This window comes from Chiloscyllium plagiosum, unplaced genomic scaffold (assembly GCF_037043375.1).
Source record: "Chiloscyllium plagiosum isolate Xiang-an unplaced genomic scaffold, Cpla_swu_hap1 HiC_scaffold_9, whole genome shotgun sequence".
In the NCBI taxonomy this organism is placed as follows: Eukaryota; Metazoa; Chordata; class Chondrichthyes; order Orectolobiformes; family Hemiscylliidae; genus Chiloscyllium; species Chiloscyllium plagiosum.
In genome coordinates this window covers 34,137,402-34,154,270 of record NW_028270147.1, presented here as the reverse complement: position 1 = coordinate 34,154,270, position 16,869 = coordinate 34,137,402, and the positions used below count along the sequence as shown (strand labels likewise).

At 41.9% G+C, this 16,869-nt stretch overlaps 1 protein-coding gene across 3 annotated transcripts in view; it reads left to right on the top strand.

The window, feature by feature from the left end:
• usp24 (ubiquitin specific peptidase 24) overlaps nt 1-16,869 on the top strand; it is a 185,558-nt gene that overhangs the window by 147,570 nt on the left and 21,119 nt on the right. For all 3 annotated transcript variants that reach the window (XM_043699013.2, XM_043699012.2, XM_043699014.2), the window contains exons 54-60: nt 2,739-2,852; nt 4,760-4,856; nt 10,067-10,183; nt 11,227-11,316; nt 11,748-11,850; nt 15,588-15,688; nt 16,071-16,187. In XM_043699013.2, coding sequence (XP_043554948.1) covers nt 2,739-2,852; nt 4,760-4,856; nt 10,067-10,183; nt 11,227-11,316; nt 11,748-11,850; nt 15,588-15,688; nt 16,071-16,187 — 739 coding nt within the window. The remainder of the gene's footprint in view (nt 1-2,738; nt 2,853-4,759; nt 4,857-10,066; nt 10,184-11,226; nt 11,317-11,747; nt 11,851-15,587; nt 15,689-16,070; nt 16,188-16,869) is intronic.

Below are 16,869 nucleotides of genomic sequence, written 5' to 3'. Positions count from 1 at the left end.
GAGAGATGTTTGGAGCCTTCTCCACTGGTTTGTTTAATTATCCAATGCCATTCCTAACTGGATGTGGCAGGACTTCAGAGCTTACATCTTACCTCTGGTTGTGGAAAGCTTTATTCTGTCTATCGCATGCTGCATATCCTATTTAACACTCAAGTAGTCCTGTATTGTAGTTTCACCAGGTTGACACCTCCATTTTTAGGTATGTTTGATGTTACTTTAAGCATGTGCTCTTGAACTTTTCTTTGAACGAGAATTGATCCCCTGGCTTGATGATAATGGTAGAGTGGGGGATATGATGGGCTATGATGTTATTGATTGCATTTGAATATGGTTCTACCGATGATGATGATCCAAGTGTCTCATGGATTCTGAATCTTGACCTGCTAGATCTGCTCAATCTATCTTAGCTCAGTGAAAGTGCCATGTAACATAATGAAGACTATCTTCAAATTGAAGATGAAGCTACACACATTCATATAGCACAGAAACAGACTCTATGGTCCAACTAGTCCATGATGACCATAAATCCCAAACTAAATTAGTTCCACCTGTCAGCCCTTGGCGCATATCTCTCCAAATCTTTCCTATTCATGTACTTATCTAAATGTCTCTTAAACATTGTGACTGTAGCCACATCCACCACTTCCTCTGGAAGTTCATTCCACAAGTACTACGTTGTTTACTCTTAATGGCATTGTCATGGACAGATGTTTCTGTGGCAGACAAGTAATGAGGTTGAGGTCAAATATGTTCTTCCGTTTTGGTTCCTTCACCACCTACTGCAGATCTAATCCAGCAGCTGTGGCTTTTAAGACTCAACCAGTCTGGCCAGTAGTGATCCTGCCAAGCCAGTCTTGGCGATGGACTGAAATTCCTCCACCTGTAATGCATCCTATGTCCTTGCCACATTCAGTGCTATCTCCAATGGTGTTCAACATGGAGGAGTAATGATTCATTACCTGATATGGGGTTTACAGTTTATGGTAAGCAGAAGAAGGTTCCTTGCCAAAGTTTGAGCTGATTTCATGAGGCCCAGAGATGGAGTGCTCAGCACTCCAAGCCAATCTCCTGATTATGCCATCACTTTTACTGGTTCTGTCCTGCTGCTGGGACAGGGCAGATCCAAGGTTGGGTGTGATATCTGTGACCTTGTAAGGTATTATTATTCTGTGCATATGACTGTGTCAGACTGCTTCTGGGATAGTCTGTGTAATAGTTCTCCCAAATTTGGAACTTCACCTCATAAAGAGGATTTTGCAGGATCAACAAAGCTAAGTTTGCTGTTGCCCTTGCTGGAGTCTAAGTTGATGTCAGTGGTCTATCTGATTTGTTTTTTTGTGGACTTTTACTGGTATGAAACAACTGAGTGGCTTGCTTGCCATTTCAGAGGGCAGTTAAGTGTCAATCACATTGGTCAATTGGTCTGGAGTGAGATACAGGCCAGGCCAGGTAAGGATGGTAAACTTGTTGTCCCAAACAATATTCATCAATCACTTGAGTTTTTACATCAGTTGATAATGATTTCATTGTCATCACTATACTTTTAATTTTAATACGTTCAAATTGATTTGGACCTAATTCCTCAGAGATCAGCTGGGTTTCTATATAACAAAAGTGAGAACAGCACCATTATGCCAACATCTCTCCTCATTCATTCCAGGAACTAATCTCATAAACTTCCTTAGTTATGGAGATCAAAACTACACAAAGCAGGTGTGATCCCACTTTATACAAACAAGACGTTATTTTTTGTACTCCATACCCTTGCAATAAGGGTGCACATTCGATTGTCTACCTAATTGGTTGCTTCACCTACACGCTAAATTTCTGTTCCTTATACAAGTGCATGCAGGTTTTTTGAACATCAATATTTGCGAGTTACACACCCTTTCAAAAATATTCAGCTTTGCTGTTCTTCCTCCCATTATGAATAACTTCAAACGAATTTGTTGCCCACTTCTTTAATCAATCTAAGCTCTTTGCAGCACATTTGCTATCAAAGTTCGCTGTCCCCACCAAGTTTTATACTACCTGCAAACTTGGATGGATTGCTCTTGCTTTCTTCATCTTAAGTCTTTAATATGAATTATAAGTAGCTAAGGGCCTTTTATTTTAGATGATAAGAATATAAGAGCTGGTATGCAATTCAGACCCATGAGCCTGCTATACCATTTAATGTGATCATGGCTGGTCTTCTCTTGGCTTCAACTCCACTTTCCTGCATGTTCTCCGTAACCCTTCAACTCATTACTAATTAAAAACTATCTGCTATGTATATTTATGCAATGTTCCAGCAGACACCACACTCTGGGGTAGTGAATTCCACAGATTCACGACCCTTTGAGAGAGGTAATGTCTCTTCTGTTTCAAATCTGCTATCCCTTATCCGAAAACTCCGGTGTCTTGTTCGAGATTGCCAAATATGAGGAAGCATCCTCTCTACATTCACCTTATCTGTCCCCTTTCACATCCAATATATGTCAACTAGATTTTTTTCCGAACTCCAGAGAATATAGGCCTAAATTGCTCACTGTCTTCATAAGACAAACACTTCATCTCTGGAATCATATAGCTCTTTGCATATAGCTCTTTGTGTTTTTACATAGACTGGAAGGTACTACATTTGCTCTTTTATGTATTGTACTAGTTTTGAGCTATCTGTTTAAAGTTGTGTTTAATTATCAATTTCGTGTGTTGAACCTTTCAACAACTGGAGATTTTTTAAAAAAAAACTGCAGGATGGACACTGGAGAATGGATTACCCTCATCGAAAGGTTGCTTTCAAATAGTTGCGAGGCATGCCAGTGGCTGATTGAATTTTTGATTGGATCTGAGGGACGAGAATTAATAAAGTAAGTCTATAAAGCACAGGCTTGGAATTTTGGTTAAAGCTGCTTGTTCTTTTTGAGTGACTATGAAAATAAATCCAGGAAGACCACAGAATTGGTACCTTAAGACAACTAGTGTCTTTAAATTATAGGTCATCAGTTGCTGAATGACAAATCTTTTTAAATCCTATTGTTTCCAAGTTAGTTTGTGTCAGTATGTTCTAAGGCTTTTATTTGGGTTTGCATGATGTTAATAGAAGTATTATTAGACAGAGAGATTCATAATCTTGCTGTTTCTGATATTTAGATATATATGTTTATAATAATTAAGGATTTGACAATAATTCAGAAGAATATGTGAAGAATAATTGCAAGCAAAATCAAAGCTCTGGTGTCAGTGGTTATTGCCTATAAATTTGTTAATCTCAGTCAGGATCAATAATGATTTCAGGAACTTTATTCCCATATTAGCAGCAAAAATCATTACTTAGATGTTTTTTGGACATTATTATCACACTTAAAGGAGCCTGAATTAAATTTGCCTTTAAATATGGTAAAATTTATTCTTTTCATTTCTTTCTATTGAATGTGATGATCTAATTAATGTTTAAGTATATGTCTGTAAATTAATTATTTCTGGAAGTATTAAATGGAGATTATTCAGTTACACGTTTCATAGAGAATGGGTTTGTGGTGTCAGTATTCTACATTGACTCATTGCAGTCAACATATGCTTTCTAAAGAAATATTTGTCAAGTCAGGAAGTACCTGTACATGGGGAAAGTGATCATTTTGACTTTGGGTTCTGCTTCTGCTTTAAGGTTTTAAATGTGAACATCAAAAGACTCGCCAATCTAATTGTCTAACAGTACAAGGCTGAGTGGAAATCATCCTTGAAAATGTTGATCTTTGATTGGCTAACTAGTTTGCAGCATGACGATGGGCTGACATCAGCCCACCTATACGCAAGATTGTATTTTCAGTAAGGGGTGGGGACTGGATTTATGATTATACAGACAGGCTAAGGCATGTTATCAAATGAAATATGAGAAAGTATTCTCAGCTTGGTTTATTTGACATTTTCAATCCCTTGTTTCTTCCTGCCTTTTGTACTGCTGCATTTTTAATTTCTCTACAACCAGGAGCATAAATGTTGCATTTTTCCTGATTCAGAGAATATCAGCAAAGATAGATATACATGTAAGCAAATGGGGACGCAATCAAATTTTATGCGCAGTGCCTTAACCTTAATACTGCATGGTGCATACTGGAGTGATCCTCAAAGACAAAAGTCGTGATACTTTTGACTCAGGGCATCCCAAATTTGTAATAGCACAACTAAAATCTCCTTTTACCCTGCAGCAACAATATAACTTAAATAAAACTTCAAATGAGCAGTCTTAACTGTTCCAAACTGAATCTGTCTGTCTTGTATTAAAAACACTGATCATAGCATTCTAATAGTTTTACAATTGAAAATAACACTGTGTGGATATGATTCTGGGACTTAAGTCAGTGAAGTGAAATTCCTTCTTATGTTACTCTCCATCTACCAGCCAGAGATTCAAAAGTATTTTAAGAATCCTTAAATTCTTTCTCAATTATAAACTTAGTTTATACGAAATGTTGAAAGCGATTCGGGAGGGACGTAGAGACAGAGTAAAATGAATGAGATTCGGAAGGTGGACAGTTTTCTTTAGTCATAGCTGCTAGCTCTTGGCCTTATTGCATAGATGTCCTACTTTTCCCCACAGTGTGTATGCTGCTGCCCATTATATTCTGATTTGTCAGAATTGACCTCTTGGTCTTCCACCACCACCCCCTGCAATTCACTTTGTTTGGGGATGGTAGAGTTTGAAGAGAAATGGGGAGGATGAAGTAGGAAATGGTGTAACAAAGTCCACTTTGATTTTTCTTACCTACACAACCAGGATTTTTCTTCTGGAGTGTTCTGTCCGGGAGGTTCGAGTAACTGTTGCTACCATCCTAGAAAAAGCCCTGGAGAGTGCCTTGCTTTATCAGGAAAAGGTTAGTAAAGTACGCATGTGGAATGTCTATTTTTAATTTAGTTACAAAATAATTAATATGCCCATGTCTGTGTCAGCAGGTCATGTTATAGAGTTCTAAATTAGCTCAGTGTTTGCTGTATGTTTAGTTCAGTAAGTTAAAAGCTTCTGTTACTGACTAATTTCTTCACAATGCAGATAAGAATGAACCACTTATTAAAATGATTGATGGGAAATAATAAAAATGTACATTTTAATTTTGTCTCTTCTATCTTTACTGCAACCAATGATTTGTCATTTGTAAGTAATACCTGAAGAAAAGCATTGGAAATTGTAGTAAATTACATTTTTTTGGAAACAATTTAACGTGAATATCAGTGCTGATAAATGGGAAAATCTTTCCCCATCATGGGCTGTACCTGTGTCAATATTCTTAGGTCAGGGTTGTTTGCAGGATAAAATTCCTTCTCATCAGCTTCATAATGTCTAAAATGTCAGTAAAACATTTGTTCATCAGGATTGAAAATAAAGCCAACTACAACAAGGATGCTAGATGTGTTGCAGGCAGAAAAATTTAATGCACCCCACACCTATGTTGTCTTTGAGAGTAAGAGTTTGCTGCGGAAATTTTCCAACAGCCAAAGCTATGTTTTTCTATGCATCACCAGCTCTCCTTATCCCTGTTCCAGTCAATAGGTAGGCAGTGGGTTAGATGTTGAGAGGTTGTGATTGGGAATCAACAGAAGGAAAGCCTTATGAGGACTGGAGGTCAATGAGGGGGAAGGTTTAGGAGAGAAAGTGAGACTGGCAAACAGTAGTCACTAAGTTTGGAAGGTAGTGGTGGTCACTACTGGAAGCAAGGCCAACTGTTCAGTGGTCTGAAATTTGAGATCCTGATGTTGCATGCAAAACAGAAGAAAGGAATGTGTGCAGTTAGTGTGTATGTGAAGGACAACATCTTTTGCTAAGGCATTCGTGACAATCGCAGTGTGATGAATGGAAATAGAGAGGAGGCTCAAGCAAAGGGCTTATTCCTGTAATTAAATAGGGATTGATAGCTTTCACTATTGAGCAAATGAAGAACAGTAACAAAGAAACATAAGATTCTCACTGCTTAACACTATCTCTGTGCTCTGGTTTTGAATTGAAATTTGAATTGGAATTCTTTGGAGCAATGACATGCAGTTGGGCTAAGTAAAGACCAGCAGGACCCACAGTAGATTTGCTGAGCAAAGGGAGTATTTCCACTCATCCAAGTAGCTCAAAATGGGATTTTTTTAAAAATTGCCCACTGTTTATTCAGTATCTCTGGTGCTGCTGTTTAGATTGCTGTAGAAGTGGAAAAATTGGTCAAAGAAAAAGATGCACATGGGTTTTCAAAACTAGGTGCAAGATACTATTTTGATTGTAAATTGATCAAAGATTGATATCAACAGTCATTAAGTACACCTGAAACCCATGAAAATTAATAAAGTGATAGCCATGCCATTGGTTCTGATTAGCTATAAGATGGGGAAGACAGAAATTTGTGTACATTGCTTCTGATATATATTTTTAAAAATTGACAAGTCATTTCAGTGTGCCTAAGTTATAAGTCCATAAGAAATAAGGACAGGAAATAGGCCATTTGGCCCCTCAAACCTGCTCTGCCATTCTATAGGATCATAGCCGATTTGACATTCCTTATATCTACTTTCTGGCATTTTCCCCCGTAACACTTGATTTCCCTACTGATCAAGAGTCTATCTATCTCAGCCTTAAATGTACATAAGGACTCTACCCCATAGTTCTCTGTGGCAAGGAGTTCCACTCATTCAGACTTCTGTGAGAAGAAATTCCTCATCACCTCAGTCTTAAATTGGCTTTCCTTTATTCTAACACTATGTTTACTGGTCCTTAACTCTCCCATGACGGGAAACATCCTCTTAGCACTTACCCTGTCAAGTCCCTTAAGAATCCTATATGAGATCCCCCTTCATTCTTCTAAACTCTGGTGAGCAAGTTGTCAACCCGTTTAGCCATTGTTCACAAAAACAATCCTTCTATACCAGGGATCTTCCTAATGAACTGCCTTCAATGAAATGATATTTTTCCTTAAGTAAGTGGATCAAAATTCTAGATGTGGTCTCAGCAGGATCTTGTACAGTTGCAGTAAAACTTCCCTACTCTTATATTTCAGCTGCCTTGCAATAAGGGCAAACCTTCTATTAGCCTTCTTGATTACCTACTACACCTGTGTATTGGCTTTCTGTGTTTCATGTACAAGTACTCCCAAGTTTTATGTTGCATCTTTCTGCAGTTTTTTTTTCTCCATTTAAATACTCTATTCTTTTGTCTTCTCTTCCAAAATGAACAGCTTCACATTTTCTCACGTGATCCTTCATTTGCCAACTTTTTGTCCACTTACTCAACTGAACACTATGTCTCTGAAAAACTGTACACCTCATAGCCTGCATTTCCACCTATTTTTGTGAAAGCTGTAAATTTGATGAAGGTGTATTCATTTCCTTCTTCCAAGGCATTAATAGATATATATTGTAAACATTTGCCGTCCCAGCACTGATCCCTGTGGAACCTCATTGCTCACAGGTTGCCAACCTGACAAAGAATCCCTTATCCCTATTCACTGTTTCCTGCCCATGAGCCAATTCTCTATCCATGCCAATATACTATCTCCAGCACTGTGGGTTCTTATGACTTAACTTTTTGTTAGGTAACTTGTCGAGTGCCTTCTGGAAATCCAAACACAACACATCTGCTGAGTCCCCTGCATCACTCTGGATGAGATTTCCTCGAAAACTCTAATAAATTAATCAGGCGTGGTTTCCTTTTCGTAAAGCTGTGCTGACTCTGCTTGATTAGATTGATTTTTCAAATGTTCTACTATTACTTCCTTTAAAAATTGATTCCAGTACTTTTCCAACAAAAGATTTTAGGCTAATCGACCTACAGATACCTGCTTTTCACATCCCTCACTTTTTGAAAATGGGTGACTCATTAGCAGGTTTCCAATCCTCGAGCACTTCTCCATAATCCAACCAATGCAACTACTATTTGTGAAGCTAACACTTTTAGGATCCTAGGATACAAGCTTTTAGTGACCTTATCTGCCTTTAACCCTATTAGTTTGTCTAATGCTACTTCTCTAGTAATGGTATGGCAAATTTTGTTTTAACCAACGTGTTATGAACTAGCACTCTTAATAAACTGGCAAAAATTATATATCTCAAATATCGCGAGGTTTACTGTATTATTCCATCCAATTATTATAGTTTTTGAATTTATTTACGTCAATGTAACTATACTTGTTCAATTGAATGGCCACATTAAATATCAACTTCAAATCAATTTCTCCTCAAATATCTCAATCTACCACAATGGCCAAGTACTCAGTTGAGAGTGAGTGAGAAGGCTGTCTGCCAATGAGTTTTATTTAAGATGAAGTTGCATTATTATTTAAGTGATTTATGCTGTAAATAAAGTATAAAAGTGATGTATTTACCCCTTACATTATGTATCTATTACTTAGTGTTTACATTGATTATACATACCTCTTGATTATCCAGAATATTTGATTAGCCAGCACGCTCCTGGTCTCATGGATGCTGGTTAATAAAAGTTTGTTGTACTTAATTCTTCCTCAGTATTCTTTAGTATTAAAGGGACATTTTCAGTATCTTGTACTGTAAAGACTGGTGCACAATATTTGTTTAACTCCTCTGCCATTTCCTTGTTCCCCATAACAGTCACCTGAGATTTATTTTCTAAGGGGCCTATGTTCGCTCTGACCTCTCCCTTTTATACATTTAAAGAAGCTCTTATTGCCAGTTTTTATATTCCAAGCTAGTTTGTCCCTGCAGTTTACTTTCTCTGACTTTATTTATCTTTTTGGACCTCCTTTGCTGGATTCTAAATTTATTGTGTTGTCAATGACTTTAGCCTCCTTTGTTTTTGTTTCAACTTAATATTGTCCCTAATTTTCTTTTGTTAGCTTTGGTTGGTTTACCTGTCTCTTAGAATCTTTCCTCCTTACTAGGATGAATTTTTGCTGAGAGTCATGAATTGCCTCCTTAAATGATTACCACTGCTTGCTTACTATCATTCCTGCTAATCTATCAGCCCAGTTCATTGTAGCTAACTGTATCATCACTTCATTGTAATTCCCTTTATTTAAGTTATTCTGTTGCTTCTGAATGAAGTTTCTCATTCTCAAACTGAATATTAAATTCAATCATATTATGATCACTACTTCCCAGGCAATCTTTAACTCCAGGATCTTTTATTAAAATTGCCTTATTACCTATTACCAGATCCAAGATAGCCTGCCCTCTGGTTGGCTCCATAACACGTTGCTCTTGAAAACTATCCCTAATGCAGTCAATGAAGTTGTTGTTCTAGGTACCCTTTCCAACTTGATTTACCCAACCAACATTAAGGTTAAAGTCTCCCATAATTATCGTTGTCTTCTCTTTTTGTATGTTTCCATTATTTGTTTTATAACCTTGGCCACAAAATAGCTACTGTTTGGGGGTCTGTACACTACTCCTAATAATGTTTTCTTTCCCTTTTGTTTTACCTTCACCCAAAAGGACCCTACATCATTCGAGCCTAGATCATCTCTCATTTCATTTCTTATGAACAGACCTATCCACCAACTTTTCAATCCCTCTTGTCTCTCTGAAAGGTCAAATGTCCCCGAATGTTAAGTTCCCAGATTTGATCTTCTTGTAACCATATTTCTGTTATAGCTATGAGGTCATATTCATTTATCTCTATTTGAACTGCCAATTTGTCTACCTTATTCCTAATACTTAACATATAAAGATAGAAAGCCTTTTAAATTTGTTCTATAATTGAATTAACCTACATTTTTATGGTTCTTATCATTTCTCAACCGGCCCATGCCGCGTTTTTGATATTGGAAAGAAGGCCATCTTTATATATTTTCAGTCAAACTGTTCAGACGTGACATGCCATGAACCTGGGCCTTCTAGTCCAGAGGTAGGGACACTGCCACTGTACCTCAAGAGCCCTTACTATCACGTTAATTGAATTAAGTGTGCCTTTACTGCATGCTCGGTAAGAAGCAAAGTAGTACTATGGAATGTGATCTTAGCAAAATGGTGATCTTTTGATCCTTTCCAAGTGACTTGTTCACCCATTTTTAACAACCCAGTGTCTATTTTAATTAAGTTGTTTGAATGTTTTTAATAAGATTGTTTGTAACTTCAGCTCAGAGGATTGGACCAGTTGTTGGATGTGCTGCTTTCTTTGCTTGACAAGGATGTTGCTGAGAATTGTAAAAATTGCTCCCAGTACTTCCTCCTCTTCAACAACTTTGTACAGAAGGTATAGTATGTAGTTGGTATATTTTAATTGTGCTAAATATAGACTATGCAAACTTGTGACATAATGTTAGGTTTTCAATATTGGAGAGTTTATGTGCACAAAGGCAAAACTAGCCGTAATTGAATAATCAGATTATCATTTCACCCAGTTGGAATGTAACTTCAGTTTGCTAATGATGGAAGAAGTTTAATTTTGGTAACTTGCTGAGCATGCTATTACAACCTACAAGGTTAAAATAAAGTCTGGAATTAAGAGCCTAATGATGACCATGAAACCCTTGTCAACTATTGGAAAACACATCTGGTTCGCTAGTGTCACTTAGAGAAGGAAACTGCCATCCTTATCTGGTCTAGCTATATAGAAATGTGGGTCAAGAGTGTGGTGCTGGAAAAACACAGCAGGTCAGGCAGCATCCGAGGAGGAGGAAAATTAACATTTTGGGCAAAAGCCCTTCATCAGGAATGAAGGGCCTTTTTCAATTTTCCTGCTCCACACCACACTCTTGACTCTAATCTTCAGCATCTGCAGTACTCATTTTTGCCTACACACAAATGTGGTTGACTCTTAATTCCCCACTGAGCAATTAGGGATGGGCAATAAATACTGGCCTAGCCAGTGATTCCCACATCCTGAGAATGAATAATTAATAATAAAGCTTACAACTCTGAATCGGGCTCCATCTCTTTAAGTAAACTTTGATCCACAATGTTTTGATACCTTAAGAACACTGACTAATTTCATACATGAAGGCTTTTATTTAAGTCCCTTCCTTCTTGTCTCCTTCCCCAACGCTTTATTTTTGCATGTCAAACATGTTATTCGTTAAGTCAATGTGAACAACATGTACAGGAAAAAATAGAATTAAAGCTACAAATTTCAGGGTTTCTTTTTTTGGAACTTACCCCTTTGAATGGAATTCCATCTAACTCTTGTGACTTTGAGCATGTAATTCTGACTCGCAGATGACTTCAAGAGGTTCTTTCAATTATTTGAACTGTGAACTATTGAGTAAATTGAACTGTTTGTGATATCTTGTCACTTAGGGTTTCAAGGCATGCCAGCTACTATTCAAACACTCTGCATTCAAACACATGCTTTGTTTTCTTTTGGGCCCATCAAGGCAGAACAATCAAGTAAGTATAAGGTGTTTTTTTTTAAAAATGCTTCAATAAAGTTCTGCAGCCTCAATTATGGGGTGTCACATATTTGTAACTGGTATCCCTTAAGTTAGTCTGTCAAGTAATCACTAGTGTAATCAATCTAGTCATATAATAATTGTCCACTTTTCAAATGATCCCTTTTTAAGCCATGTATTCAGTGATCAGTGGCATTGCTTTATTGTGTTTACCTAATTATGTTTCATAATCTTGGCTGAAGCAGAAAAATCCTAAGACTTATAGTTTTCATTGATGTAAAATATATCTAAGAATATTTAGGTTTTTTTGTGTTAGGCTTCCAGCATCCATAATTCTTTGTTTTTGTAATAGTTAATATTTTGCAATGATATCAATCATTTCAGGTTATTTTTACTGCTCAGCACTCAATACATTATTTTTTCTGTCAGAATCGGCGCTGGAGCTCAGCACAGGCCAGAGAATTCTGGTATCTCCATATCACTTTGGCATCACTAGTCCTACACACTGACATTTCATCTCTGATGACTATTGGTGAGTTGAGTTTTCATTCTTTTAGAGCACATGCGTCCACCATCAACAAAATATCTCCAAAAAAATAAAGCAAATATTGTGGATCTCTGTAGGTCTTTGCACTTCCATGTACGTGTCAATTATTGTGTGTGCACAGATAAGGTAAAGGTGACAGGGAAGGATTATGACCCAAGGAGTGGAATTAAGACTCTCTCTGTGATCAGGTAAAATGAGGCATTGAGAATAGAATTGAGACGGTTGTTTAGCAAGTCGACAAAGTGACTGACTGTTAATATGGTTGGGAATCTATATGATGCATGAAATGGTCTTCAGATCCACATTTCCTCGATGAAGTGTTTTTTAAAATTTAGTGTTAACTTCTCATTTGCTCCCTTTGATCGCAGATAATTTTGCGCCATTGTCTATACTTTAAGCAGGGGAGGGGAAGTTAAAAAACTTTCTACAGGGAAACCTTGATTACCCAAACCTGATGGGTGGGCACTATTTTGTTTGGATAATCGATTATTCGGTTAATCAATTAAATACCATTCCGCCGGGGCTCGGAGTTTTTAAAGTCTGCTCCCTGTTCAGGAGACTGCAGAAGCACACAGTTCACGAGACACTGTCTCCTCCCGCCCCCATCCAATGCCTCCGCCGTTCCCCTACCCTGTCCAACAATCTCCTGCTCGCCGCCCTCGTCCAACAGCGCCCCCCAAATCCATTCAAAACCACACCCCCATCCCCATCTAGCACTGCCCCTGCCCCCCATCCTCGTCCAGCACTGCCCCCGTCCCCCATCCTCGTCCAGCACTGTCCCCGTCCCCCATCCTCGTCCAGCACTGCCCCCATCCCCCATCCTCGTCCAGCACTGCCCCCGTCCCCCATCCTCGTCCAGCACTGCCCCCGTCCCCCATCCTCGTCCAGCACTGCCCCCGTCCCCCATCCTCGTCCAGCACTGCCCCCGTCCCCCATCCTCGTCCAGCACTGCCCCCGTCCCCCATCCTCGTCCAGCACTGCCCCCTTCCCCCATCCTCGTCCAGCACTGCCCCCTTCCCCCATCCTCGTCCAGCACTGCCCCCTTCCCCCATCCTCGTCCAGCACTGCCCCCTTCCCCCATCCTCGTCCAGCACTGCCCCCTTCCCCCATCCTCGTCCAGCACTGCCCCCTTCCCCCATTCCTGTCCAGCACTGCCCCCGCCCCTCCATCCCCGTCCAGCACTGCCCCCGCCCCTCCATCCCCGTCCAGCACTGCCCCGCCCCCATTCCCATCCAGCAATACCCCCGCCTCCCCATTCCTGTCCAGCACTGCCCCCGGCCCCCCCCCCCGTCCAGCACTGCACCCGCCCCTCCATCCCCGTCCAGCACTGCACCCGCCCCTCCATCCCCGTCCAGCACTGCCCCCGCCCCTCCATCCCCGTCCAGCACTGCCCCTGTCCCCCATCCCTCCAGCACTGCCCCTGCTCCCCATCCAGCACTGCCCCTGCCCCAGCCCCACAATACCCGTCCAGCACTGCCCCCATCCCCGTCCAGCACTGCCCCTGTTCCCCCATCCCCGTCCAGCACTGCCCCCGTTCCCCCATCCCCGTCCAGCACTGCCCCCGTTCCCCCATCCCCGTCCATCACTGCCCCTGCCGCCCCATCCCCGTCCATCACTGCCCCTGCCGCCCCATCCCCATTCACCACTGCCCCGCCCCCCATCCCCATTCACCACTGCCCCGCCCCCCATCCCCGTCCACCACTGCCCCGCCCCCCCATCCCCGTCCACCACTGCCCCCGCCCCCCATCCCCGTCCACAACTGCCCCCGCCCCCCATCCCCGTCCACCACTGCCCCCGCCCCCACATTCCCGTCCACCACTGCCCCCGCCCCCACATTCCCGTCCACCACTGCCCCACCCCTCCATCCCCGTCCAACAGTGCCCCCGTCCCCCATCCTCGTCCAACACTGCCCCCATCCTCGTCCAGCACTGCCCCCGCCCCCAGTCCCGTCCACCACTGCCCCGCCCCCATCACATTCTAGCACTGCCCCCGCCCCCCCATCCTCGTCCAACACTGCCCCCATCCTCGTCCAGCACTGCCCCCGCCCCCAATCCCGTCCACCACTGCCCCGCCCCCATCACATTCTAGCACTGCCCCCGCCCCCCCATCCCATTCCAGCACTGCCCCTGATCATCATCCCTGTCCAGCACTGCCTTGAAACCCTAAGTGACAAGATATCACAAACAGTTCAATTTACTCAATAGTTCACAGTTCAAATAATTGAAAGAACCTCTTGAAGTCATCTGCGAGTCAGAATTACATGCTCAAAGTCACAAGAGTTAGATGGAATTCCATTCAAAGGGGTAAGTTCCAAAGAAGAAACCCTGAAATTTGTAGCTTTAATTCTATTTTTTCCTGTACATGTTGTTCACATTGACTTAACGAATAACATGTTTGACATGCAAAAATAAAGCGTTGGGGAAAGAGACAAGAAGGAAGGGACTTAAATAAAAGCCTTCATGTATGAAATTAGTCAGTGTTCTTAAGGTATCAAAACATTGTGGATCAAAGTTTACTTAAAGAGATGGAGCCCGATTCAGAGTTGTAAGCTTTATTATTAATTATTCATTCTCAGGATGTGGGAATCACTGGCTAGGCCAGTATTTATTGCAGCACTGCCCCACCCCCCCATCCCTATCCAGCACAGCCCCTGCACCCCCATCCCTGTCTAGCACCGCCCCCATCTCAGTCCAGCACTGCCTCTACTCCCACCCCAATCCAGCACTGCCCCGTCCCCATCCCTATCCAGCACTGCCCCTTCCCCGCCATCCCCATCCAGCACTGCCCCTGCCCCCCATCCCCGTCCAGCACTAACCCCGCCTGTCCAGCACTGCCCCCGCCGCCCCATCCCTGTCCAGCACAGCCCCCGCCCCCCCATCCCTGTCCAGCACAGCCCCTGGCCCCATCACTGTCCGGCACAGCCCCTGCACCCCCATCCCTGTCTAGCACCGCCCCCATCTCAGTCCAGCACTGCCTCTACTCCCACCCCAATCCAGCACTGCCCCGTCCCCATCCCTGTCCAGCACCGATCCCAACCCCTGCCCCCCATCCCTGTCCAGCACTGACCCCCCCATCCCAGTCCAGCACTGCCCCACCCCCCCATGCCCACCCAGCACTGCCCCACCCCCCATGCCCACCCAGCACTGCCCCACCCTCCATCCCCACCCAGCACTGCCCCATCCCCACCCAGCACTGCCCCACCCCCCCATCCCCACCCAGCACTGCCCCACCTCCCCCCCCCCCCCCCCCCCCATCCCCACCCCACATCCCCACCCAGCACTGGCCCACCCCCCATCCTCACCCAGCACTGCCCCCCACCCCCATCCCCGCCCAGCACTGCCCCAGCCCCTCCCATCCCTATCCAGCACTGCTCCCCACACTCCCAATCCCAGTCCAGCAGTGCCCATCCCCCAACCAACCACACATCCCTGTACAGCACTGCCCCTGCCCCCCAACCTACCCCCCCATCCCCATCCAACGCTGCCCTGAGTTATTTCCTGATCTAACTAAACTGAAAAACTCTCAATGCCAGAAATCATAAATACACAGGTTTTACTAACTTGCTTTTCTAAGTTAAATGGCAACTGCTCCAAATGTGGATACTTCAATATTGAGTGCAAATTCTTCATTAAAAATAAGTTATTCTGTTTTTCACTTGCTGTATGCTTGATGTTTGAGAACTAAAGGATTTATATTTACTAAGAAAATTTTTTTTGTTCAAGATCCTGGACCATATAAATGGCATATGCCAACCCCACAGGTACCTTTGCATCAAGATGTGGAAACGCTGTTCAGACCTGAAGGACAGGTTTACCTGCTTGAGGTATTTATTTTATTCTCTTAAGGAATTATTGCAGCCTACACTTTATGATAGGACACTATATGGAAGTTAATTGATATTTAAATTGGTTAGTATGTGTATATCTAAAAAAGTAGAGAAGGAAGGCAGACGTAGATGATGAATGTCAAAACAACATTCTGCAGTCCCTATTATTTGGGATATGCATCATCTTAAAGCCTTGATACACAAGGACATTCATGCCTTTCCAATTATAAAGTGCAAATTCCTTGATGAATGGATCAAAGGGGATGATAAAATTCATGCAACAGGAAAAGGAAGTATAAGACATTGTTCCGTGTAATTTGTAGTAAGTTGGAAGAATATGAAAAGTGTTTAATTAATTGGTGATTTGCGATTGCTTAAGGTTATGTATGCTATGCGAGAGCTGACCGGATCTTTGTCAGTCATCTCTGATATGGTGACTTACTGCTGTTTCTGCAATGAACAGTTCTCCTTGGTGCAAGTCCTACAGATAATTAAGGTAAATTACATGCCTTTGGAAAGAGCATTTGTTCTTTCAGCATTTTATTTTGCTTCTGTTACACAAGAGAGGAAAGGATATCTGTGATTCAAAATGGAACATCTTTAAATCATGTAATCTAACAGCAAAAAATTCTCTACATTGGAACAGAATATACATGGTGGCTTCCCTTGCAATAGACAAGTGGCAATAGCAATACTCAAGTGGCAGGGTTGTGAAATAATGTATTAGTTAATTACGAGTAAGCATCATAGTTTCTTTAGTGATGTTTGTTTTGGGGTAAATATTTGTCAGGGCACCATGAAATATCCCTTGTTGCTATTCAGTAATGCTATGGGATATTTTACAATCCAAAAGGGGCCAGACATAGCTCTATTTAACCTTCATGTTACACTCCTTCAGCATTGCATGAAGTATTACCCTAAACTATGAGTTTATCTCTGCAGTAGGACTTAATCCCATATGTTCCTAATTTAGGCAGACTGCTACCACTGGGTAATGAGTTAAGCCTGAGTAGCTACCCATATGATTCTGCCTAATTGTATGCAGCTTTGTGTTGTGGATTCCTATCTATTCTATATTATTAGAAGAAGGTTTATTGGATTGATACTTGACATGAGCAGGTTGTGATATGAGGAAAGGTTGGACCAACTGAAACAGCTAGTGACAAATTGATTGAAGT